At 44.8% G+C, this 25979-nt stretch overlaps 2 protein-coding genes and 1 long non-coding RNA gene across 8 annotated transcripts in view; 2 read left to right on the top strand and 1 right to left on the bottom strand.

The window, feature by feature from the left end:
* The first annotated feature begins 47 nt into the window (after window positions 1-47).
* On the top strand, window positions 48-16797 carry Chmp5 (charged multivesicular body protein 5). The gene is made up of 8 exons (NM_029814.1): window positions 48-171; window positions 949-1053; window positions 2009-2055; window positions 3863-3956; window positions 4477-4548; window positions 10385-10493; window positions 12354-12466; window positions 16090-16797. Exons 1-8 carry the CDS (start codon window positions 103-105, stop codon window positions 16138-16140), a joined length of 660 nt encoding a protein of 219 aa, NP_084090.1. The 5' UTR covers window positions 48-102; the 3' UTR covers window positions 16141-16797.
* Gm52692 lies at window positions 16362-21654 on the bottom strand. Its single transcript, XR_003955193.1, has 2 exons — window positions 21097-21654; window positions 16362-17892 (listed from the first exon to the last, which is right to left on the bottom strand). It is a non-coding gene; the product is annotated as a predicted gene, 52692 (long non-coding RNA).
* Window positions 21655-22400: 746 nt separating this feature from the next.
* The window catches only part of Nfx1 (nuclear transcription factor, X-box binding 1), a 55087-nt gene continuing 51508 nt past the window's right edge, over window positions 22401-25979 (top strand). For 3 of the 6 annotated variants that reach the window (XM_006538319.4, XM_011250123.3, XM_011250124.3), the window contains exon 1: window positions 22444-22554. In XM_006538319.4, coding sequence (XP_006538382.1) covers window positions 22530-22554 — 25 coding nt within the window. In that variant the 5' untranslated portion in view covers window positions 22444-22529. Of the gene's footprint in view, window positions 22555-25979 lie in introns of all 6 variants that reach the window. The other 3 variants (NM_001290449.1, NM_001290448.1, NM_023739.3) reach the window with 2 other exon arrangements.

The raw sequence follows: 25979 nt of genomic DNA on the forward strand, positions 1-25979 counted from the left end.
GCCTGCGCATGGGGTGGGGGAAGCCGGAAATTGACACCAGAGCGACTACGCTTCCGTTTCTGGTTTTCCTCCAGTGTTTGGGTTTCCTCGCAGCCGGCCAAGATGAACCGATTCTTCGGAAAAGCGAAACCCAAGGCTCCGCCACCTAGCTTGACGGACTGCATTGGGACGGTGGGCATTTGACTTTGCATACCTCTGACACTCCGACCCGTCCATCCCGAATTCGTACTCCACCCCATTCCTGGTTCGGGCCCATTAAACCTGAGTCTTCTTCATCCCCACCCCTTTCATCCCTGTTTTCCAGGTCATTCCTGACCCCAGAGACCAGACAGTCTAATCTCATCATTCTTTCGCCCTTACTGCACTTAGCTCTTTCCGATGCCCACTGTGCCCCACCCCTTCTTCCTCGCTTTGGTTCCCACATTCCAACCTACGTACCCTATGTCACTACACCCCACTTTGTCTAACCTGGCCTTTTAAAAACCCTTTTTCACTCTTCTCCCCTTACCCATGTCAGGGTTAACATATCTGTACCTTAGTCCTGGGTCTGAGTAGCATAGAATTCTGAATCTTGGCCCTTCCAGATTAAACCTGATCTCGGAAATGGTTTTAGATCTCATCTTAGCCTGTGTTGATTGGTTCATTCCACGCACGTTCATGCAGAGTCCCAAACTGACTATTCTCCTACTTGGGAAATCTCAGCCAGCGGAGAGAATCCCAAATCGTTTTCCTCAAGAGAGGGCTGCTATATCAGAATCTAGGAGGTGGGAGAGAGTTTATGAAAGCCCTCCAATGGTTCGGGCTGGAATTCCCCACCCTTAAGAAAAACCCTATTTTCTGCCCTTTGCTATATTGTTCCTTTTTTCTTTTGCATATCCCTCTCTTTCTGCCCCTTTCCATGTAAACATATTACAATAATTACCACTGCATGTGATGTTTTCTTCCAAGGTGGATAGCAGGGCAGAATCCATTGACAAAAAGATTTCCCGGCTGGATGCTGAACTAGTGAAATATAAGGATCAAATCAAGAAGATGAGAGAGGGTCCTGCTAAGGTAAGGCTGGTGACAACTGTTGTAGGAAGTACTGTGAAGGGACTGACTGGTGAAGGATACAAGAAAAATACACGAAATCTGGTAAAGAGAAGCTACTTGTGAGGACCTGTTCTTCAGGGAACAGAAGCTACAGCCATATACAAGAGGGAGGCTGGGTTTTAATGTGGTAGGTAGAAGATGCTGATGACATGTAATGGGAATTGGCATGCTCTGCTGAGAAGGTCTGACTCTGAAGAGGAGAGCTGGTTGTGCTCAGAATCCGGGTGTTGTCTGGCTACTCAGGTTAGACTAGATATGGCGTGTAAGATCAGTGTTCTGATACTAACACTACTTAATAGGCTATGGGTGTATAGGTATCTTTTTTTTTCATAACTTTATAACTTTTTAACAGTATGAACCAGGATATCACTCAGCTTCAATTTTCTCATCTGTTAAATGAAGATAATATATACTAATGTGTGAGGATTAAATAACAAGTCACCTACATGGCATTATATCTAGAATATCGTAGTAGTTGATGAATTTGCGTGAAGAACCAACAGAGGGATCAAAGGTTGATGTAGAGGTTCCCAGATTCTGAAAGCGGGAGGCTGGTGGGCTGTTGTAAATGGCTTCTAACATGAGGACATGATAGCGGATGAACGTGTTGTATTTAAATGGAAAGCAACTGGATATACACAGTGCGCTCTGTTGGGGCTGGAAGTGGAAGTACAATGCCTAGGGAGAGGAAGAGGAATTGAAGATACAGAGCATGGGTTGCAAAGGGCGCTAAGATGTACCAGCTGGGCATTAGAATTATCTGTGCTCGAAGCTTGAAGAGGAAGAGTAGAGTCAAGGAGCCTCCACATCTGCCATCTTGCAGAAGAAACATGTAGGTGCAGGAGTGTGAGCATAGGGGAGACTTCTTGTGCCATCTGCGTTCCCTTCTTTTAATTAAGTCTGTTTTTCTCCTCAGAACATGGTCAAACAGAAAGCCCTGAGAGTTTTAAAGCAAAAGCGGATGTAAGTCATATGCTTCATCTCCCTCCTAAGAAATCAGAAAGTGAAGAGGCCTTCCATTCCTTCCGGCTTTCATTTCTTCTCAGTAGTCTTGATTTCATTACAAATGTGCAAAAGCTTCCAATGTTCCGAGTTACTACCTAAGCTTCAGCAGCCACGTGGGATCACTTTGGCTGGCAAGGTCGAGATGGTTTGGGTCTCCTGTGGTTGAGTTAGGATGAGTGTTTCGGTTTTGTTTGTAAAGTTAGGAGTGCTAAATATTCATTCTCTCTCACCAGAATAAATGTGAAGGTTCACAATTTATTTTCAATTACTATGTCCCAGTGTTTGTGCGAAACCCCAGTTTATCTGTGGTGCTCACCCATGTGGTCTGCTCAGCCTATGAGATCATCCATGGAGTTGTAGACTCGAGGCATAATCAGCTTGTAGGAAACCAGGAAAAGTGTGATGGCTTTGTTTCAATTTTAAAATGACTTTGTAACAGTCAGATGCTGTCTTCCATTTTTAAAAAATACATTAAAATCACATTGGAAAAAAAAACCTAATAATACCTAGAATGGCCAGCATGTATTACAACTGTTGCCTTCTTGGTGGCAATTGGTTTTAAAGTATTTTGGTTTTCTTGTGGAAGGAATTTGGCTTTGATGGCCTGGACCTGTTATCCTAGCATTTGGGAGGTAGAGGACCCGGAACCTATGAGCATTGACTACATAGAGAAATCAAGACTAGCCTTGGCTACATAAGACCCTGTCTCAAATAAATAAATAAACCAAGCAGGGTGGCACACAACCTGTAGACCTAGCACTTGGTATATGGAGGCAAGAACATCAGGGGTTCAAAGCTACCCTGGGCTAGTAAATTCTAGAGTAACTTGGGCTACATGAATCCCTGCCTCAAAAATAAATAAATAAATGGAATGTAGATTTATTGCAGAAACTTGGAACATATATCAAACAGAGGTAAAGAAAATTTATCTAGATTCTTAGGAAACTGAAATTATGTGTCTTTTATATAAGCTGTCGTCTTGCCCCTTCTTGTTTCTGCTTTTAGAGACAAGGTTCTCTGTGTACTCCACGCTGGCCTCAAGCTCTAGTCCCCTGGCTCAGTCCCCCAGTTGCTAGGATTATAACCTTGTGCCACGATGCCTAACTGAATAGAATCATTTGCCGATTTCCTGGATCATGAATTACCTATTTTTCTTCTGCTAATTAGATGACTTCTGTGGTATATAACGATCGTGGTGACATAAATCTTTGATATTATATAACTCGGTAGAAAACATTATTTTAAAGAGTATTTCAAGTATCAGACATTATATTAAGTCTGATGGATAGCCTAAATTATGAATATAATTTTGAGTCTGAAAAACATTTAGCTATACATATGAAGAATCTTAAAAAATAGTCTTAGCCTTTGCCCCAAGAGTTCCACCTCTGAGAATTCATCTTGGGAAATAACTAGAAAAATATAAATAAGATGAAATGAGATGGAGAGTAAGGCCAGGAGTGGAGACACCCACATTGCCAGCATTTGGAAGCTGAAGCAGGAAAATCACTATAAGTTTGAGGCTGGCCTAGACTACAAATCCTTTCTCAAAAAATAGAAAAAAGAGCAAATACTATGTTGTTAAGTGGGACTAGTTAAAACTTAAATATACCCAAGGGAAAAAGACTTTGGAGGGATTTTTGTAAGAGTGGGTAGTTTTAAAATGATTTGTGGTTGGGTTTGTTTGCTATTTAGCATTAAGGCTGTTTTCTCCTAAGGATTTCTATCTGGTTCACATTTCTGATTTTTACTTGACCCCAAAAAGGTATGAGCAACAGCGAGACAACCTGGCCCAACAGTCCTTTAACATGGAGCAAGCTAATTACACCATCCAGTCACTAAAGGACACCAAGACCACGGTATGCCCCATACTCCTTTTCCCATTTTAACTTGTTGTTCTTGTTTTTGTTTTTCAAGACAGGGTTTCTCTGTGTAGCCCTGGTTATCCTGGAACTCACTCTGTGAGCCAGGCTAGCTTCGAACTCACAGAGATCCTCCTGCCTCTGCCTTCTGAGTGCTGGGATTAAAGGTGTGTGCCATCATCTCCAGCTTCATTTTCATTTTTCATCTCATACACTTTGCTATGGTTTAGTATACATGACATTCTGTGATTGGGTATTTTGCATGCATGTGTACATAGTTACAGATGGTTGTGAGCATGTGGATGCTGGGAATCAAACCTAGGGTCTTCTGCAAGAGCGACAGATGCTCTGAGCCACCGAGACATCGCTCCAGCACAAACGTGAACTCTCAGGACAGTGTTTTCGGGGCTGGGGATGAGACAGTGGTAGGATGGTTGCCTGGTATGCACGAGTATCTGGGTTCAAATCCTCCGTTCTTCAAGATAAAACAACAAATACATTGTGCTTTCTTTTTTAGGTTGATGCCATGAAGTTGGGAGTAAAGGAAATGAAGAAGGCATATAAGGAAGTAAAAATTGACCAGATTGAGGTGAGCTGTCGATCTGCTGGGTTTTGCAAGATGTGTACTTGTTGCAAAGATGAGAATAAGCGTATGTGTGATAAACTCACAGAAAAGGGGTGAAATCCTGGTCCTGCTGTTTGCTAGCGTAGTGACTTCTGGAAAGGGAAGGGCACCAAAGGTCTCAGTTTCGTCACTGCTAATGCAAAGACCCAGGTAGCACATATTATGCCTGTAAAATAAGTGAGCTATCTCAAGTATTGTTTCATTTACTGTGTGCTAGCCTATCTCAGTCTCCTAAATTCTGGAATTTTGGTCGTGTGCTGTGGTTCTTTTTGTTTTTTGGGTGTTGTTTATTTATTTGCTTTTTAGACAAGGGTTCTCTACATAGCCCTGGCTGTCCTGGAACTCACTCTGTAGACCAGGCTGACCTCAAACTCACAGAGATCCTCCGGCCCTCTGCCTTCTGAGTACTGGGATTAAAGACATGTGCTACCACTGCCTAGCTTCTCTTGTAGTTTCTATGAGAGCTATTTAATATGAACTTAAGAGAAGGTTTGGCTATTCTTACTTCTTTCTTTTGTTTGTTTGCTCTTTATGACTTCATTATGTCTGTAATTATGAGTGTATGCATATAACTATGTATGGGTCTACTCATGTGTATGCAGTCTCTTCTGAGGCCAGAAGGGGGTGCTGGATCCCTTGGAGTTAGAGTCCCAGGTACCTGTGAGCTGCATGTACATGGATGTAGGGGCCTAAGCTCAGGTCCTCCGAAGAGCAGCACTGCTCTTAACCACTACACCATCTTCCCACTCAAGCTTCACTTTGCTTCTGAGGCAGGATGTCATTCTGTAGCTTAGGCTCTTGTAGAATGTATTATATCTCCTAGGCTAGCCCTGCACTTGTGTCAGTCCTGCCTCAGCCCCTGAAGTGCTAGCCTTGCCTTCAACCTCATTCTGGCTTTTGGCTTTTTGGATGCCTCCCTATCTCCTTTCCATTTTCCTTGTCTGCCCCTAATAGATTGCCAGCACGACACACTTCATAAATGTATCCTTTGCCTGTGCTATACACTTGGAACTCTTAGGCTTATTTTTCTAATATAAATTAAAATATTTTTATTGTTTTATAGTTCTAATTTTTGAATTTTTATTTGCATGTTTAGCTGTTTTTATTCTTTTTATTAAAAAAAATTGAAAAAAAAAAAAGAGAGAGAGAAGACCGGACATGTTGTCGCACGCCTTTGATCCTAGCACTTGGGAGGCAGAGGCAGGCAGATTTCTGAGTTCGAGGCCAGCCTGGTTTACAGAGTGAGTTCCAGGACAGCCAGGGATACACAGAGAAACCCTGTCTCGAAAAACCAAAAAAAACCAACCAAACAAACAAAAAGACTTTGGGCCAGGTTAATGGGGTACACCTTTTGTCCCAGCACTCCAGAGGCAGAAGCAGGAGGATCTCCGTGAGTTTGACATCAGCCTGGTCTACAGAGTGAGTTCTCGAACAGCTAGGGCTACACAGAGAGACCCTTTCTCAAAAAAGATCATTTTTATTTTTCAGTATGTGTATATCTGTGTGTTTGCTTTTTGTGTTTATGGAGGCCAGAAGAGAACAGATCCCAGCAGCTGGAGAGACAGGCAGTTGTGAGCTGACTGTTGCGGCTGCTGGAAGCCACACTCAGATCTTCAGCAAGAGCAGTCCACAATTTTAGCCAATGAGACACCTACCCATCCCAACTCCCTATTTACATTTTTCTATCTTTTTATTTCACAGAACATTAGGGCATCTATGCTTTGTAGATTAGCACTTCTGTTTGTGTTGCTTTTGTTTATCTAGTATTGATCTTAAAGGTATATTAACCTGATACTTTGCATGGTAACTTTCTTTTCTCTTGCTGTGTCTGTACTAGACTATGTAACTAGAAACTGTGTTCATAGGCTGGGTTATGGTTGCAGGCCTATAATCTCAAAAGTCAGAGGCAGAAGAATTATAAGTTCAAGGCTTGGGGCTGGAGAGATGGCCCAGAGGTTAAGAGCACTGACTGCTCTTCCAGAGGTCCTGAGTTCAGTTCCCAGCAACCACATGGTGGCTCACAACCATCTGTAATGGAATCCGATGCCCTCTTCTGTGTGTCTGAAGACAGCTACAGTATGCTCATATAAAATAAATAAGTTCAGGGCCGGCCTAGACCACAAAGTAAGATATTGTCTACAAAAAAAAAAAAAAAAAAAGAAAAGAATACAGAGAAATCTTAACTCATCAAATGATTTGAGAAGCTCTTTCCCCTCTTTTCTGAAGACAGGGTCTTACCCAGTTAGGCGTGACTGGTCTAGAACTCACAACAATCCTCCTGCTTCAGCCTCGAGCGTTGGGAATCCCATGCCTAGCTAGGGATACTTGTTGCTGTGTAATTCCTTAGACCTGACTTGAATCCTTCCTCTGTTACTGTTTGTTCCTCTTAGTTTTACCTGTTCTCTGTCAGAGTCGCCTTGGTAACACTGACAGTTTGACGCTCAGAATTGCAGAAAAGCTTTCTAGTTCATATTCTCTCTACTGTCATGTGGAAAACCAAAGTAGGCTGCCAGGAAAGAATTTGACTTTGCTGCTCTGGACCTTGTGGCTGGGGGTCTCTGCAGACACCATGGCCAGCAGAGTATTGTTCCAGGGGAGGCAAGAAGAAAGTTTGGTTCCACATGACTCAGTAGTAGTGCTGATTCAAACTTCAGGATTTTGATGCCAGATGCCTTATTTTAGGCATACTAAAGCAGAGCACAGTTTGGAAAAAAGATTCCTGGTGATAATTAGTTCGATCCCATGTGCACAACAAACTTAAGTCGTGATTACATTGAATTTCTTATGAAATGCAAGTGACATCTTCCATAAAGATGTTTTATAAATTAACTAAGGAAGCAGACTCAAAGCAAAATGCTCATGATAAGGGTCGGTGAGAGGCCTGTGGCTCGGCCATGCAGGTAGTGCAGAGGTCACCAGGTTAACTGCCCGTGCTCTCAGGTTTGTGGGCAGAAAACAGCTTATACATCTCTCCCTTTGAAGAGGCAACCCTTCGTGTTTAACATTCTTGGTTTCCCTGGTGCTTATCTGAGAATACAGGAACCCACATGCTCCTCCAGGAAGCCCTAGTGCTGAGCGAGGCCTGCTGTGTTTTCAGCAGTGGCCTCCAGTGGCCTCACACGCTCTGTATATGAAGAACATTCTGGTGTTTGGCCTACTTTCTTGGTGGTGGTAGCATTGAAAATTGAACATAGGGTCTTGTACATGCTAGGCAAATGCTATGCCTCCTTCCCCACACCCCTGCTCCTAGATATATCTTTTCACTTTCTAAAATTTAGCTTTTAGACAAAGTGTCATTAAGATGCCCAGGATGGGGCTGGAGAGATGGCTCAGCAGTTAAGAGCACTGCTGCTTAACTGCTCTTCCGAAGGTCCTGAGTTCAAATCTCAGCAACTACATGGTAGTTCACAATCCTTTGTAATGAGATCTGATGCCCTCTTGTGGGGTGTCTGAAGACAGCTACAGTGTACTTACATATAATAAATAAATAAATCTTTAAAAAAAGATGCCCAGGATGGCTTTAAGCTAAGTAATGTTTTATATATATTATTGTAATAAATCTTATAGTAGCCATATGCAGTATGAGTCTTAATGATCTCATTAAAGAAAGATTTACTTATTTTTATTTAATGGGGATGATTGTTTTATCTGCATGTATGTATGTGCACTATGCGCATGACCGGCCAGTTTCCCCAGAGCTGGAGTTATAGAGAGTTGTGAGCTATCCTGTGGGCTCTGGAACAGGAACTCAGGCCCTCTGTAAGAGCGGTAAGTGCTCATAACTGCTGAAGCATTTCCCCAGCTATCCCCTCCTCTTAAAAAGATATAAGTTATGTATATGCATGTGTGTCCAAGGAGGGGCATATGCACGTGAGATCAGTTGTCCTTAGAGGCCAAAAGAGAGGGTCAGATCCCATTATTCTGAAGCTGTTGCCTCCCGCCACAGGTGCTAGGGACCAAACTCCGGTCCTGGAAAGAACAGCTGTGGTCTTAGCCGTGATCCATCTCTCTTGTCTACTATCCCATTTTTTAAGTGAGAAAAACAGCTGAGGATAGAACTCAGGGGTAGAGCACGTGCTGACCGTAATCAACACTCTTGAGTTCACCCAGTACCACCAAAAGGCGGTGGGCTTAGTTTCAGGGTTTTTGTTTTAAGACTTAATTTTTTTTTAATGTGTATTAGTGTTTGCTTATATGTATGTCTGAGTATCATCTGCCCCACGGGGGCCAGAAGAGGACATCAGGATCCCTTGGGACTGGAATTAGACTTGAGTGCTGGGAATCAAACTCAGGTCATCTGGAAGAGCAACCACTAGTGCTGGAAGCTGAGTGGCCGTCTCTGCAGCCCTGGAAAGGCTTGGGCATCGCTTCTCACTAAGCACTATGAGATTTGTGCTGGGACTGTAGCTCAGTGAGTCCTTGCTGAGCACACAGAAGGCTCTCTTTCAATCTCCAGCTCCACACCAGGAAAAAGAAAAGTGGAAGCCAGAGGTTGGGCCTGGTGGCACACACCTGTAATCCCAGAATTTGGGAGGTGGAGGCAGGAGGATAAGGAACTTAAGGTCATCTTAACTACAGAGTGCATTTGAGATCAAACTGGGCCACCTTCAGGAGCATCTTCTCAGTTGACTAAAGCTAGCTTTTAGCTGCTGTCGTGTAGAGAGGTGAACTGACAGTAATTGAGAGCTGGTTATATAATTGGCATTTTTTAAATTTCTATTTCGGGCCAGTGAGATGGCTGAGCGGGTGAGGGTGCGTGTCTCCAAGTCTGGACCTGAGTTCAGCCTCTGCTATGCACATAGTGATAGGAGAGAACCGATTCCCACAAGTTGTCCTGACTTGTGTTTGTGCACTAATGGCACATGCCCCCGCATCATGCATGTACACATAGAAACACATGTGTATGAATAAATGAATGAATAAGTCAATAAATAAAGAAATGTAATTTTAAATTAATTTTCAGTTCCCATTCCTAAGATTCAGAGGAAAATGTAGAGGATGAGAGTTAGAAGAGGAAAATAATAAAAAAACAAAAAGATAGATGGAAACCTTGTTATGGAAAGCTCATTTTGGGTACCCTTACCTGCTTCAGGGATCTGTTGTTTGCTTCTCAATAGACTTGCTTTCTTATACTTCTAATAATTATGATGATGATGATGGTGGTGGTGGTGTTGATGGGGCTGGAGAGCTGGATCAGCAGTTGAGCACTTACAGAGGACCAGAGTTTGGGTCCTACAACTGCCTATAACTCCAGCTCCAAGGGATCTGTCAGCCTTGTCTGGCCTCCCCAGGCACCTGCATATGCACATATATAGACACGGGGATAAAAATAATGGTAAGAGTCTGGAGAAGGGGCTGCAGGTGTCTGGTCATTGTCTGACTGAGAAGGCTGAAGAAACGCCTCTTAAGCAGCCCAAGGCACAGGCTGAGGAAACGGACAAGGAAGATAAGGCTTGTAGGCAGAACAGAGAGGGGCAGGAGAGACTCAGGAGGTAGAAGCCAAGGCCGAGGGGAAGTCAGAAATCTGCAAAAAGGAAGCTGTCCCTTGAACCTAAGATGACAGTGACCCTTTCCATTCCTGTTTAAACATCGGAATTCCCTGCTGTGGCATCTTTTGCCACATCTTTAGCTAGAATGAAATGTTAGAGCCTGCTGTGCATTATAAGAAACTTTTCTTTACTAAAAGTATACAATGGCTCACTGTCATTACTTTCATTCAGCCTGCTGTCCTACCTGTGTTGTACTCTGACTTCTGTGTCCCCTGGAATGAAAGAACATTCTGTCTTGTGTATTTCTATAGGACTTACAAGACCAGCTGGAGGATATGATGGAAGATGCAAATGAGATCCAGGAAGCCCTGGGCCGCAGCTACGGCACCCCAGAGTTAGATGAGGACGACCTGGAAGCAGGTGAGTGAGTGCTATGAATGCGTATTAGCTTCAGAGTCTGAAAGGAGCAGCTACCTGGGATCTCTACCCAAAGGCTGCTTAAAATTCTTACCAGAGCCAGTCAGTGGTGGTACACACCTTTAGTCCCAGCACTCAGGAAGCAGGCAGATCTCTGTGAGTTGTAGGCCAGCCTGGTTTACAGAGCAAGTTCTAAAACAGACAGAGCTACACAGAGAAACCTGTTTCAACAAACAAACCAAATTCTTACCAGGACGCCAGGCTTGGTGGTAGATGCCTTTAATCCCAACTTCCCAGAGGCAGAGACAAGCAGATCTCTGGCATGGTCTACATAGAGACTTCCAGGACAGCCAGGATCATGTAGAGTAACCCTTGTTTCAATAAAACAAACAAAAAAGCAGTTCCTATCAGGGTTATCTAGGAGTTGGTTATGACACAGTCTGAGCAGAGAGCCAGCTCTGTGAGGCGGCTGCATCCACCATAGGCACCACGGTGCTTGGCGTTTGTGTCTTCAGCTTAGCAGTTCCCTGTTGTTTTCCTTTTGACCTGAACCCTATGGGGTAGATTCAGCATTGAAGAAAACCAATGTGGGCCCTACATCTCTTTCTTACCTTTATTACATTATTTATTTATGTATTGGGTGGCAGGGGCAGGGGGATGCATGTTGGAGTCCTGGCCGTGTTTGTGGAGGAGAATCTGCAGGATTCAGTTCTCTTTCTATCAGGGTCCCAGGGATTGAAGTCAGAGCCTTGAGCGCAGGGGCCTTTAGCTGGTAAGCTGTTGACCAGCCTGACTCCTACATTTATAAACCCTCCCCTAGCAGCGAGAGAAATAGAAACTGCCTGCTTGGATTCATCATTGTAAGCACACTCATGCTTGGAAGAAGTATGAGGTGCCATTGAAAGGCCAGAGCGGGGTCTCTAACATAGCAATAGGGAGCAAGCGTGAGACTGTGGAGCGAGTAGGGATTGCCATGAGAAGTGGGCAGGGTCGTTGAGTAGGCTTAGGAAGAAGAGTAAAAGCTATTGCTGTAGTCACAGGAGAAGTGGTGCTAGCCTAGACTGTGATGTTAGGAGACAGAAGTGGACCGTGAAGAGGGAGGTGTCGGGATGCTTGTGAGTGCTAGCGAGGCTGGAAAAGCCCATGCTGGATTCCTGTGGCTCTCTATCCTACTCTGCCTCTCCCCTCCTCCCCTCCTTGTTCTTCCCGAGCTCCAGTTTCACCTACACCGTTTTCCCATTACTTCAGTTTTTAAAAATTTTCTGACTTGAATTTTCCTCAGTGACTTTCTGCCTGACTTCCTTCCTACAAGGCCATTCCTGGTGCCTGCTAGTTTTCACTTTAGTTATTCCTACAGCCTGACTCCATCTGATGGCCACAGGATGTTCAGTTCTCCAGTGCTGCTCGGCACTGCTTTCCTTTAGTCCATCAATAAATGAGATTTTTCTTTTATTTTCTTTTAACATTTATGTTAGAGTTGTCTAATTTGGATGAGCCAATTCTCAAGCATAGCTTTGTTGTCAAGTCTGGGACCCTGTAAATCAGTGGGGGCTGATTGACTTTTTATCGGGGGAGGGAGGTGTTTTCCATAACTGTTATCTATTAGTTTCCTTGAGATTTTCTTATAATGGTCACCTTTCATTTTGCAACTGGAAATAAATCCTTTTCCCAAGGTGGGTGGATGTCTGAGTTCTAGGCCAGGTAGGATTACATAGCGAGCCCCTCCCTGTGGCAAAGGAAAATGATTGACAAGTGAGCCTTTTCCCTTTGCATTTTATTTGTTCTCTACAAGTGGTCTGGCTTTTTGACCTGAGGGGCTAGCTTCTCTTCTGAGCTTTCTCTAATGCACCTGTTTGGTTTCAGAGTTAGATGCGCTGGGCGATGAGCTTCTGGCTGATGAAGATAGCTCCTACTTGGATGAGGCAGCTTCCGCTCCTGCAATTCCGGAAGGTGTTCCCACTGACACAAAAAACAAGGTAGTGTTTGCCCTTAAGGATTGTTCATACCTTACTTCCTGTAGTGTAGACAGTCCAACAGAAAATTCACTAATGCATCCAGGAGGAGGAGCTTCTTAAAGATTTATTTATTTCCTGTCTGAGTTTTGCCTGTATGTATTTTCATGCATAATGCTAGAGGTTTTATGACCCCCAATTTGGAAATCTAAAATGTAGTCTTAAGCTTAACAGCCCTAATCTATTTTACACACCCTTAAAAGTCAGGTTTTCCTGCATTGGACAATTAATTAGCTACATAAATAGTGCCACTGAGGCTAAAGACTATTTCGTTTTGTTTTGTTTTCCTATTACTGCTGGGCAAGCTGTTTTCCTATTATTGCCTGCTGGGCAAGCTCTCTTCCATGGAGCTGTATCTTCTTTTGAGACAGGGTCTCATCAGGTTGTCCAGGCTGGCCTTGAACTTTCAGGCCTCTCCCACTAGGCCAACTGTCCTTAAGAATACAATGGCAGTCTGAATGATATATATAATCACCTCGTAAGCCAGCCCTGTTTACAGCCCTATTTACAGGGATTTCCATTTTGATTCTAGGAAAGCAGTATTGATGCATGCATGAGCCTTGCTTAGTGGAACTATTAGGGTGTGTGTGCGTGTGTGTGTGTGTGTGCGTGTGCGTGCGTGTGCGTGTGTGTGTGTGGTGTGGTGCTAGGAATTTATCTTAGGGCCTCACATATGTTAAGCAAGCACATTATACTAAGTAATATTCCCAGCCTGTCTTTTTGTTTTGTTTTCTTTGTTAAGTTAATTTAGACAGAGGGTCTCTGGTGTACTTTACTCCTGAATTCAAGCAATCGTTTGGCCATAGTCCCTCAAGTAGCTGAGCCTGTAAGCAGCCCACTTCTCTGCTTAGCTTTTGAGTGGTTATATTAAAGAGGGTTCTACTCCCGAGCAGGCAAGTTGGCTCAGTAAGTTGAGTGCTTGCTGTCTTGTAGAGGACCTGAGTTCAATTCCTTGTGCCCACATGTCAGCCCACAGCCATCCGTAACTCCAGTTCCAGGGAGATCTAATGCCCTCTTCTGACCTTCGCAGACCTAAGATGTATACTGGTGTACAGACATACATATAGGGCAACTCATACACATAAATAATGAGAGAGTGGGGGAGGGGAAAGGAGAAAGAGCATCCCACCCTGACACACTAGTCAATTATTTACTGGATTGTTTAAACTATGAAGTATAAAATTTAAGTATAGAGCTGGAGAGATGGTCCAGCAGGTAAGAGCACTGACTGCTCTTCCAGAGGTCCTGAGTTCAATTCCCAGCAACCACATGGTGTCTCACAACCATCTGTAATGGGATCCGATGCCCTCTTCTGGTGTGTCTAAAGACAGCGGCAGTGTACTCATAAATAAAAAATAAGTAAATAAATTTTAGGTATAAAACTTAATAAGTAAGGCTGGGGATGTATCTCAGTTGAACAGAGTCCTGGATCAGATCCCCAGCATCTCATTGGCCAGGTGTTGTGCCATACCAGTAATCCCAGTATGGGGGAAGGTAGGGGCGGAAGGATTAGAAATTCAAGACCATCCTTGGTTACAGAGAGAGTTGGAAGCCGACCTGAGATACATGAAGACGCTGTTTTGGGGTGGGTGAGAAACCTTAATGTTAGAAAGATCCTAGTTCAGCACAGGAAGAGAATTGGCATTTCTGACACTGACAGGTCACCTAGCCCTTTTGAGCTTTTCTAGTCCTAGCATATGTGAAGTATTTTATGTGATTATTGTTTAGAGCAATTTATGTGTTGTATGTAAAGGACTTAAAATCCTGTCTTATACTGTATATTTGTCATTAACAGAGTATGTTACTGCTTATAAAATCTCTCTCTTAGTTGCTAATGTAATGTCTTTTTTGCCATTGGATATTTATAGCCCTTGTTTTGTCTGATCTCCCTATAAGCATACTGGTACTCACAATACAGTAGATAGAATGTTTGAGTGGGGTCTAGTCCTAAATCTGCCTTTATTCACTATGGAATTCTGAGTAAATTAGAAATTTGTGTCTTTTCTCTTATCTTAGGGTTACCATTGGTATGATAAAACACCATGACCAAAAGCAAATTGGAGAGGAAGGGTTATTTGACTTATACTTCCACATTGTACTTCCTCTCTGAAGGAATTTGGGCCAAGAACTCTAACAGGGAGGAACCTGGAGACAAGAGCTGACCCAGAAGCTATGGAGGAAGGCTGCATGTCAGCTTGCTCTCTGTGGTTTGCTCAGTTTGCTTTGTTATAGCACCCAGGACCACGAGCCCAGGGCTGGCCCTTTGTGGGTGGTGCCATCCCTCATTGATCTTTAAGAAAATGCCCCATAGGCTTGCCTACAGCTCCATCTTACAGGGGTATTTTCTCAATTGAGGTCCTTTCCTTTTGGATGTCATAGCTTATATCAAGTTGGCACACTAGCCAGCATAGCTCTGTATATTACTTTCCCTTGCTATCAAATGTGAAAAGCAACAGGTGAGAGTCAGATAGTTTCTTAGGTCTTCATAGATGGTCTCTGAATTGCTTCTTATACCCTGCTCCTCCCTTGAGCTCAGAGTGGTCTCAACTTTGTCTTCTACCCACTCCATTCCATCACCTCTCTGACTTCTTAAAAGTCCCAGATGCACAGGTTGCTTTAAATAATTATATAATTACCTACTATTTAGTAATTATGCTGAAGCTATTTTTGTGAACACTAGTGTGACTCGCCTTTTCAGTTTCCTAGTAACAGGTCCCTGAAGCATCTGTGTTATTTTAACACAGGGCCCCACACATACTAGGCAAGTATTCTGCTGTGCTGTATCGCTGTATCTCCAGCTCTTCCCAGTTTTTGGGCACAGATTAGTGTGAAGATGGGACTTTTAACAATATTGGCTGATTCGTGGCAAAACATAGTGTGGGAAGTGACTTGTCCACCCAAGACAGTCCCCTTCAAGGCTTTGCCAGTCTATAAAAGATGACAGTGAAAGCAAGGTATTTAGAGGCAGGCACTCCTCACCTCCCCTGTGGCTGCCCAACTACCTCTCCTCTTTCTGGGTTTATTCTTGTATGTTTCCTCCTCTTTCCTTTCTTTTCTTTTCTTATTTATTTATTTATTATATGTAAGTACATTGTAGCTGTTATTTATTTATTTATTTATTATATGTAGGTGCACTGTAGCTGTCTTCAGACACTCCTCTGGGTTTATTCTTGTATGTTTCCTCCTCTTTCTTTTCTTATTTATTTATTTATGTAAGTACACTGTAGCTGTCCTCAGACACACCAGAAAAGGGCATCAGATCTCATTACAGATGGTTGTGAGCCACCATGTGGTTGCTGGGAATTGAACTCAGGACCTTTGGAAGCGCAGTCAGTGCTCTTACCCGCTGAGCCATCTCTCCAGCCCTCCTCTTTCTTTTCCACCCTGCAGAGGACCTCCACTTTAATCCTTCGCAGTTCCTGATTTATGAAGCAAGCCCCTTTTGCCTTTTTAGAGGAGGCTCGTTGTCAGCTTCTGAGTAGGATTTTGGTTTCAATTGTTAACTTGGGTGTGTGACGTTTGCCTGCTAACTGTGATCGTGTTCACTGCGTCAAAGAGCAGCCCTGACCGTTGATTTCTCCTCCCAGGATGGCGTGCTGGTGGATGAATTTGGACTGCCGCAGATTCCCGCTTCGTAGACTTACAACATTCCAGCACGTGATGTGAAACAACAAGAGAAGTATTCTGGGACTAGGAAATAGTTCCCGATCTGCCAACCAGATTTAGGTTTCTTTCCTTTCTTTGAAGGAAAAGCTATCTACACTGCTCCTGTATTTTTATTTTTTCCGTTAAGGAATTCATTGCTTTTGGGAAGCTGTCTTTACTAAAACTTGATTCTTTTTTTTTTTTTTCTCTTAGGAAAGACTAATTGAAAAGTACCCTTGACTTTGTATGACTTGTTTTCATTCATTAACAATAATCTGAAATTAAACCAAGGAGATGAGACTCTGAATTCTATGGTAGTGTAAGTACAGTCTCAGTGTGCTGATACATTGATAAGATAAAAGTGATTGATGAGATTGGGACTGCTGATAGTATGCTTCAGAACCCTTGTCTGTTGTGGTATTGTAGATGGGTTTAAGTCATGGCCTCTTTTGATAGATTTTGTTGTGTCATGTGAGCAAGTCATTACACGATCTACTGTTGGAATGAACTGTCTCTACGGTATCATGAGTTACTATTTTGATTCCATGGTTCCCTCAGTATACTAGCCTGACTTGTAATGAATAATGAATATTTCTTGATATTTAATGTATAGGACATTTATTTATACTCAATAAATATTTTTCAAAAGGATGTAATTGTAGTATCGCTTTAACCTAAAACCTCCACTGCAGAACCAAGTGTTGCAATAGAAAGGAAAGAACAGAAAGTAGTTTCAGCTTGGATTTTGGATGCGTCAGTTTTTTCATTTTTTATTTTTATTTTTGGTTTTCTGAGACAGAGTTTCTCTGTGTAGCCCTGGCTGTCCTGGAACTCACTTTGTAGACCAGACTGGCCTCGAACTCAGAAATCCGCCTGTCTCTGCCTCCCGAGTGCTGGGATTAAAGGCGAGCGCCACCACCCCCGGTGGGTGTGTCATTTATAAACTACTGTTTCTTATTAGTTCTTGCGTCATGAGGAGTAAGTTAGGAACGAGTCATTCGTACTCAGTACTTTAATGTTCTGTTCTCCCTCAAGGGACTGACAATAAAAAGGAAAATCCAGACTTCATCCTTTTCTTGTAAGTCCAGCTGCTACCTGATTTCAGGGATTTTGTTTTACTATTTTTTAAAAAAAAAACTTTCTATGTTTGGCTGTTTTGCCTGCATGTATGTGTGTGAACAATGTATGTCCAATGCCTCACAGAGTTACAGACGGTTGTGAGCTGCCATGTAGGTGCTGGGAATTGAACCCAGGTCCTCTGCAAGAGCTCTTAACACTGAGCTATTTATCCAGCCCCCAGCTTCAGGGTCCTTACTGATCCCTCTATGATGGTTAATCTTGCTAGTCAGCCTGGTCGGATTTCAACTCACTCAGGAGACAAGCCTCTGCGTGTGCCTGTGAGAGGTGAGGCGGGGGTGGGGGTGGGGGGCACCCTGACTGTTGGTGGCATGGTTCTATGGGGTGGGGGTCTGCACTGATGAGAAGGAGAAAGCGAGCCCTGTTCGGCGTTCATCCCCACTTGCTGATGCAGTGTGACCAACTGCTCGAGCTTCTGCACCAGCCCTCCCCACCGAGCTGGGCTGCACGCTCAGACTGTCGACCAGAAGGAACCCTTCTTTTTAAAGTTCTTTGTATTCTGTCAGCAACCAGGCAAGTAGCTGAACACGTTTTCCTTGTCTTTTCAATCCATTCCCTCTCCAACCTAGCTTGGCAGCTCATGTCTTGTACGCCAGCTTTTCTTGTGTCTGTGGAGCAAGCAATAAACATATATTGAATAATAGCTGATTCAGACCCTGTAACCACCCCGGGACTATCAAAGAGCAATCAGCCCCTTCTTTCGAAAGCTCACCGTCTAGTTACAAGTAGGATAAGGCATACTTTAAACCCTCTCCATGTCTACAAACCTCACTTTCCCAAGAAGCCTTCCATGCGCACACACAGTGCCTCTCTCATGACCTCCTTGAAACCTCTCTTGGTTTTCCTGTCTTGTCTGAAGTTGACTTCCTGTCTGGCTCCTTAATCTCCTATTCCATGGGCTCTTCTTTCTCATTCAACCCCTGAGGTGTTTCTTCTATTATTGGTACAATGTATACTCTTGAGTAATCTCAGGCTTGTGGATTTCAGAGGTTACTTATGTACTAATGACTCAAAATAATGGCCAGTAGCCCTATTTCCCTATTCTTGTTTTCAATTCTGGGTGTTTTCATGGTAATGACAGTGATGGTTAGCTTTAATTTTCAATTTGACACAACTAAGAATCCCAGGGGAGGAGAATCTTAGTGAGGGATTGCCTACATTGGGCTAGTCTGTGGGCCCGTCTGTTGGCATTGTCTTGAGTTAACTGATAGGGGAAGCCACAGCCCCCTGTGGGCACTACCATTCCTAGGCAGGGATCCTGAAATGTGTGAGCTGAGATACTGTAGTAGTAGGCAGTGGTGGTGTTGCAGTTTATCCGCTGTACTTCCTTTGCTTGCTTGTTCGTTAGTGACCTCAGCCACCCTCGTGGCCTTCACTGCTGACCCTCACACCTGTGCCTCCCGCTCTGGGTTTCCTCAGTTTTCAGAATCCTGGGTTTTATGGATTTTGAAAATGTTCTATATGAGTACAGCGTACTTATTTCAGTCCAACCCCCCTCTCCTAGCTTCAGTTCCTACCACATCCCCCCACTCCCTTGAACTCATGACCTCTTCTTTTTCCTTTTTTTTTTCAGGAATTTTTTTTTGAATTATTTATTTTATGTATATGAATACACTGTGCTGTCTTCAGACACACCAGAAGAGGGCATCGGATCCCACTGTGGATAGTTGTGAGCCACCGTGTGATTGCTGGGATTTGAACTTAGGACCTGTGGAAGAGCAGTCGGTGCTCTTAACTGCTGAGCCATCTCTCTAGCCCCTCATGACCTCTTCTATAATTTTTTTTTTTTTTTTTTGCTTTTTGGTTTTTCGAGACAGGGTTTCTCTGTGTAGCCCTGGCTGTCCTGGAACTCACTCTATAGACCAGGCTGGCCACGAACTCAGAAATCCACCTGCTTCTGCCTCCCAAGTACTGCGATTAAAGGCGTGCATCACCACCGCCCGGCCAATTATTATATGTATATATATGTGTAGCCTACCAAGTCCACTTAGTGTTGCTCACTTGTACATGTGTTTAGGGCTGAACACTTGAGACGGGATAATCTGTCAGTGGCTTATTCCTGGAGATAACTGACAGTTATCTCTTCCTCAGCGGCCATTGACTGCCTATAGCTCGTCATCTAATGGTGGAGCCTTGTGAAATTTCCTCCATTTGGGTTGGTGTATCAACTGGAGTTGTCATTATGCAGGTCTTATTTAGGCAACCATAGTGTTAGGATTTTGTGAGTGCAACCTTTCTGTCCTATCTCGAAGATGCTAACTCGTGGAAAGCATCCACCCTGCCTCTCTAACTCTTAAACTCCTTATGATTTCTCTACCAAGATGTTCTCTGAGCCTTGGGTATAGAGATCCTGTAGGTGTACCCATTGGAGCTGGGTACCCCGTGGGCTCTACACTTTAACCAGCTGTGGGTCTCTAGTAGTTGTGTCAGCTGCAAACATCCAGCTCTTTGCCAGACAATTATTTGGATGTCCCAGACTCTCACAAGCACTTGACAGTCACATAGCAAAGACAGATAGATCATCACCTTCCTCCAGACCCAAGTCTCTGCTGTTTTCCCTTCCAGCTAGGGAAACCATTATCCTGTCACCTAAACAGAATGCTGTAGAATTGTCTTCATTGCCTACATTTTGCTTCATCCTCCATAGCCAAGAAATCATTAAGCCTTGCTTTTCAAAAGTCACATTGTTTTTTTAGGTGGGGGGTCACAGGTATCTGTGGAGGTCAGAGGACAACTTGCAAGGATCAGTTCTTTCCTCACATCATATGGTTCCTGGTGACTGAACTCTGGTCACCAGGCTTGGCAGGAAATACCTTTATCTGCTAAGTTATTTCACTGCCCCAATCCCTGGTTTTAACATTTTCCAAGCCCAGTTTCCTTCTCAGTTTCTAGTGGCCTAGGTATATCTCATGTAATCTTTGGAATGAAAGACCTGCTGTTTACACGCATAATTTCACTTCTTGGATTTATTTATCATCTTTCTGGTGTATATATATATATACGTGTGTGTGTGTGTGTGTGTGTGTGTGTGTGTGTGTGTGTGTTTGTGTGAGAGAGACTTAAAAATCACTAACAGCTCCGTAAAATCAAATTGCCTGTAATTCAAGCTCCAGGGGACCCAGTGCCCTCTTTTGGCCTCCAAGAACCCCTGGACACACATGTACATACATACACTCAGACAATCATGTTCAACATACACACACACAGAGAAATATTTTTTTTAAAAGTCCATAGCAAGAAAAACACAGCAACTCAACAGAAAAGAATAGACAACAGATATAAAATGAGAAGTCTAAAAGAAGAAATCCATAAGGCTATTAAGTAATGTTCAACCAGAAGGCTGACAAGGAGTCAGCAGGTAATAGCCCTTCCTGCTAGGCTGTTGACCTGAGTCAGATCCCTCAGACCCATAGGTAAAAGGAGAGAACCAACTTTCCCAAGTTGTGTGATGACCATGGAGGTGTCTGCTGCTGAGAACTAAGCCAGGGCTCTGTTCCATCAGGAACTTCTGGTCAGAGATAATGATCATTTGGGTTTTTAGGCTGGTTAACTTTGGCGTTAATGATAAATTGCTATCTTCATTTGACTTTGTTAAACATTATACATTGGCCTTTGCTGTGCTCCGAGGTTCTGGAGTACGATGTCATTTGAAAATAAGTAGTGTGTAGCCTACTAAATTCCAAAGATGCCAATTGACTCTGCAACTTGCCCACAAACGTCTGTTCTCTCCCCTCCACTCCCTCCTCTTGTCTCTCTCATCATCATCATCTCACTACTGCAGGTAGTACAAATACAACGGTTTCGTGTCTCACCTTTCTGAGGCCGATTTTCAAATATAATTCCTGAAGGATTCCTAAATGTGCTCGGTTAGGGGCAGGCTAAGCCACCCAGTCGAAGGCTTCTTAGTCTGTAGATATTAGAAAGAAGTGCAGAAGCCCTGTAACCAAAATGGTCACATCGTGGAGAATGTTTGAGACAGTGTTGTACTGTTGCTCTGGCTAGCCTGGAACTCACTATGTAGATCAGACTAGCCTCAGACTCACAGAGAACTACTGTCTCTGCTGCCAGAGTGCTGGAATTAAAGTCTAAGTCACCACACCTCACCTTGGAAGATTATATTTTACTATAAAAGAGGCTGAGACAGAGAAGATCCTACTGCAAGGCCCGTGCCAAGGTACAACCTTGAGAAATTACGTCATGCAAACAAGACCTGAAGTAAAAGTGGTTTATTGGGAGAAGAGGAGTGAGGGCCTAGGAAAGGAATAGAGGCAGACAAGTAGGCATGGAGCCAGTCAGACAGACAGGAGCAAAGCCATGGGGCAGAGAGAAGGGGACCGGACGCTGACAATAGACAGCTGCTGGGTGGCGGGGGGGGGGAGGGGGGGGACGCTTGGGGGCGTCTCTTTAGACGCAGCACACACCTATCACACACGGTGGAGGCAGGTCTAAGTGGTTGCTAGGGTCCTGGGGGCAGGCCAGCAGAATGCCTGAATACCAACAGGGGCTACATCAGGACACCCTTTCCCCACTCTCCCCCCCCCTCCAAAAAAAAAAAAAACACAGTAACTTCAAACTGTCTACCTCAGTTGGTGTTCATTTGTATTTGTTACTTGCCTACCGGTTTGTGGCTCATTTGCTATTAGTCCTTTAGATACTGTGTTTCGTTTTACACAGACAGGGATAGGTAGCCCAGGACCTGGAACTCACTACATCCCACTCCCATCCCACCCCCGATCCAGCCTCCCAGGTCCTGAAGTCGTGGGCTACCTAACCCTTGGCAGGTAACCTTTTATTGTTTTGCAGTCTTTTCCTCCACAATGCCCTTTGATTACTACAGCGCCCCCCCCCCCCTCGTCGCCTGCGTGAGCCGCTCCAGGCCGCCTCTTAGCTGAAGGTCATTTGAAGCCGGGCGGATGGCAGGACTTGACAAAAAGGCGTAGCAGCTGGAGAACCCAGCAGCTCTCGAAAAGCAATTACGCAAGTTGGGGGCAGTAGATCCTGCGGTCCGGGTGGGTCTCCTCCAGCCACTCGTGTCCCCCCCGCAAACCCCGCTTGCACCCGGGCCGGCGCATTTGTCTGACGTCCCAAATGCGCCATTTCACTGTGTGCTCAGGTAGCACCACCCCCTTGGCTGTCCCCGGGCGCGTAGGAGCGACTAGTCTCTCGGCGCCGGAAATCCGGGACACGTGACCAGGTGACAGCCTTCGCTCGGTGGCGGGGCTCGCTTGAGGTGCTGCGGCACGGGATGGCGGAGGCGCCTCCGGTCTCAGGTACTGTCCCGTTTCCCGCGCGGGACCCCTAGGGTCTAGCAGTCTAGTCCGAAGGGTGCGGGCCATTGCGGTGGCAAGTGGGGTGCGTGCTGCGCGGGGACAGTGGCTCGCGAGGGCCAAGCCACGCGCGCTGCACGTACGGAACCCTCCTCCATCTTCCACGGGATGGGGAGGCTCGGCCCCTGGGTTTCCGAGGAGAGCGGGCGGGTCCCGGCGCCAAGGGAGCGGACGTGGGCCTCTGGCGCCCCCCGCGGGGCTCCTTCCGGCCTTCCCGAGGCCGCGCGGAGCAGAGTCCGGCGGGCGGGCGGGCGGGCGGACGGCCGGCCGGCCGGGCGTAGGCGACTCTCCGTAGCGGGCCCTGGAGGCCAGCGAGTTTGCGCGCTGTGCTAGGGGTGTGTTCTTTACCTCTCGGAGTGGCGGGTTCCGCGCGCGCGGGCCAGCCAGCCAGCGGGCCCAGTCCTGAGGGGGTGTGAAATCCCATATTGAGGTGCGTGACGTGATCCAGTCTCAGTTACCTCATCTGTCAGCCTGGAGTAGTAAGCTAATTCCCAGACCCTCCCTGTTCTCTCCCTGATTGTTGGCTCACTCTCCCTCCTGGAGCTACCCCTGTGGTAGAGACAGCCTCATTTGACTGTTCGTATAAGCTATTTCCATTTTCTTCAAGGTGTATTGGTCAATCCGGGCTTTCAAATTTTGTGGACAGCAAAAAAAAAAAAAAAAAAAAAAAAAAAAAAAAGGAACGTTTTGCATGGGGTATTAGTACACATTTACCTAAATGTAAATGTGAACCGAGAAGCTGGGGCGCTAGTTCAAGTGTTTAAGAACAGTAGCTCCTCAACAGAGCAGTCACGTTCGCTTGCACAACCACCTGGAAAGCTGTGCGATCTGACGCCCTCTTCTGGCCACGGAGGGCATCAGCAAACACGTGGCATATATCCCGTCCCTGTCCCCCCAAAGCACCCTTGCTAAAACAGGAACACAAGATTAAAAGAAAAGTTTTTTTGTTTTTAAAGTAAACCAAATGTTTCAGTGCTATCAGACATGGTAGCGCACATCTTTAATCCCAGCCCTCGGGAGGGCGAAACAGGAGGATCTTTCGAGTTGGAGTCCAGCCTGGTTTACATAGTTGCAGACCATCCAGGGTTACATAGTGAGATCCTGTCTGGGAAGATGGGGTTGGAGGCCGAGAAGCAGAGGTTTCTTTTACTCTCAACAACATACTCTTAACATTACTATTAAGAAGAAGACCACGATGACGACTTGTCACAACCCACTGTGTAGATTTGACATAATGGCCTGCTCTTCCTGAAAATCACAGCAATGTCCAACATTGGCTTGAATTACAATTGCACTTCTGACAGATTGATGGGCCACTATTAGGATGTGCCTGTACAGGTCATGTTCTTTTCCCTGTCTCAGTTTAAAGAGTGCAAGAACACATTGCATTGGTGTGCCCCAGTCTTGACTTGAATGTAAAAATCTTCTTGGAGAGTGGAGAACTTAGGCAGATACGTTGTCACTCCCCTCCAGGCCTTCACTGGCCCTCTAAACCGAATCTGTTCGTTTTCTCCTCCTCGCCCTGACTTATTTCCACACCCTTGGACATTTGAAGCAGAGCTGAGTGAGGGCTAGCTGTGACTCGGAGTTTTAGCCTCTGGGACTGCGCTCTAGGTTACCACCGACACGCCCCAAAGCATGTGCTGAGTCCCTGTGTTCAAGAAATCCCTGCCTCCTTGGTCTATAGTCTTTGTTCTTACTTTAACATCATTTCTAGCTCATCCACTTCCAAAAGTGGTTCTCAACCTTCCTAATGCTGCAGCCCTTTAATACAGTTCCTCAGGTTGTGGTGACCCCAACCATAAAATTGTTTTGTTGTTGCCTCATAACTAGTTTTGCTGCTGTTATGAATCATAATGTAAATATCTGTATTTTCCAGTGGTCTTATGTGACCCCTGTGAAAGGGTTGTTCTATGCTCCCAAAGACCTCACAACCCACAGGCTGTGATCCATTGCCCTAAGTAAGGTCTTTAAACTGATCCAGGATGAAAATTTCCCCCTTATTTTCAGGCTTTCTAGCGCCAACTGGTTGGATTACTCTCTCATTGCTGTGTTTTGTTGGGTATCTGGTACCCCTTACTTGTATTATAATGATACCTTGGCTAGAGGACATCTCACTAATGGAGGAACTACTACTTAAAATACTGAAATGTGTCTCACTTAGGCCATGGGACAGCTTCCTGATTTATGTGTCCCTTTCCTCAAATCTCTTTTAAAGATTTATTTATATTTAAGTACTTGTAGCTGTCTTCAGACACACCAGAAGAGGGCGTCAGATCTCATTATGGATGGTTTTGAGCCACCATGTGGTTGTGGGATTTGAACTCAGGACCTTCGGAAGAGCAGTCAGTGCTCTTAACCATTGAGCCATCTCTCTAGTCCCCTCCTCAAGTCTCTTTATAGATCTTTCTTTTTAAAAAAAAATTTTTTTTTTTTTACACTGTGCATTGTTATACCTGTGTGAGGGTATTGAATCCCATGGAACTGGAGTTAGAGCCATTTGTGAGCTGCCAAATGGGTGCTGGAAATTGACCGTGGCTTCCCTGGAAGGGCAGCCAGTGAGTTCAGCCATCTCTCCAGCCCTCTTGAAGGGTTTCCTGAGGGTTTTGGCTTAGGTCTAGTAAAAGCACAACTATGTATGGCTATTCAATATGAAACGCCCTTTATCAGGCTTTTGGGCAGCTTTACTGACCTTTATCTAGCCCCCTTCTCCATCCTTGCTTCAAGCAGGAGAGAACTGTACAGCACCTCTTGGCACCATTTTACCCATTCCCACTTGTAAGTTTATCTCATCTTCCCAGAATACCTCTGCCACTCTGAGTTTCTCTAATCCTCTTGCCATTTGTGAGGCTCTTCACCCCACCCTCAGAACACTGCCTGTGTGAAAGTGTTTGCCACAAAGCCTGGATTGAGTGTGAGGTTTCTCTATGGCCTTTGTGAACTCACCAGTTCTTCACTATGTTTCTATGGTACTGCTGCCTTGCCTCTGCCAGGGTGCAGTGTGAATATAAGCACCAAGTCACCAGTGCTGCATGCCATTCTACCATATCCTAAGGCAGAATTCGGAGTTGCCTTGGAGTGAGCACCTGTGGCCTTGGGCAAGCTACCCAGTTTTCTCATCAGCAGAGTGAAGGTTAAATGAGCTAATGAAGCTGGAGAGATAGATGCTCAGCTGCTAAGAGCACTGTCTGCTCTTCCAGAGAACTCAATTTTGGTTCTTAGCATCTACACCAGGTGACTCACACTTCCTGTAACAACAGTTCCAGGGGATCTGATACCTTCTCTTGCCTCAGGACACCTACACACACATGTGCTCACACCACAGAGATACCTAAATGTACATATTTAAAACAGAATAAACAGAATAA

This window comes from Mus musculus, chromosome 4 (genome assembly GCF_000001635.26).
Source record: "Mus musculus strain C57BL/6J chromosome 4, GRCm38.p6 C57BL/6J".
Taxonomy (NCBI): Eukaryota; Metazoa; Chordata; class Mammalia; order Rodentia; family Muridae; genus Mus; species Mus musculus.

Bases quoted from the DNA above. Each gene is read 5' to 3' on its own strand.
- Chmp5 (NM_029814.1), top strand. From the start codon at position 103: ATGAACCGATTCTTCGGAAAAGCGAAACCCAAGGCTCCGCCACCTAGC. The intron at 1,054-2,008 runs GTAAGGCTGGTG...TTTTCTCCTCAG, and splicing joins TGAGAGAGGGTCCTGCTAAG to AACATGGTCAAACAGAAAGC. The intron at 4,549-10,384 runs GTGAGCTGTCGA...GTATTTCTATAG, and splicing joins TAAAAATTGACCAGATTGAG to GACTTACAAGACCAGCTGGA.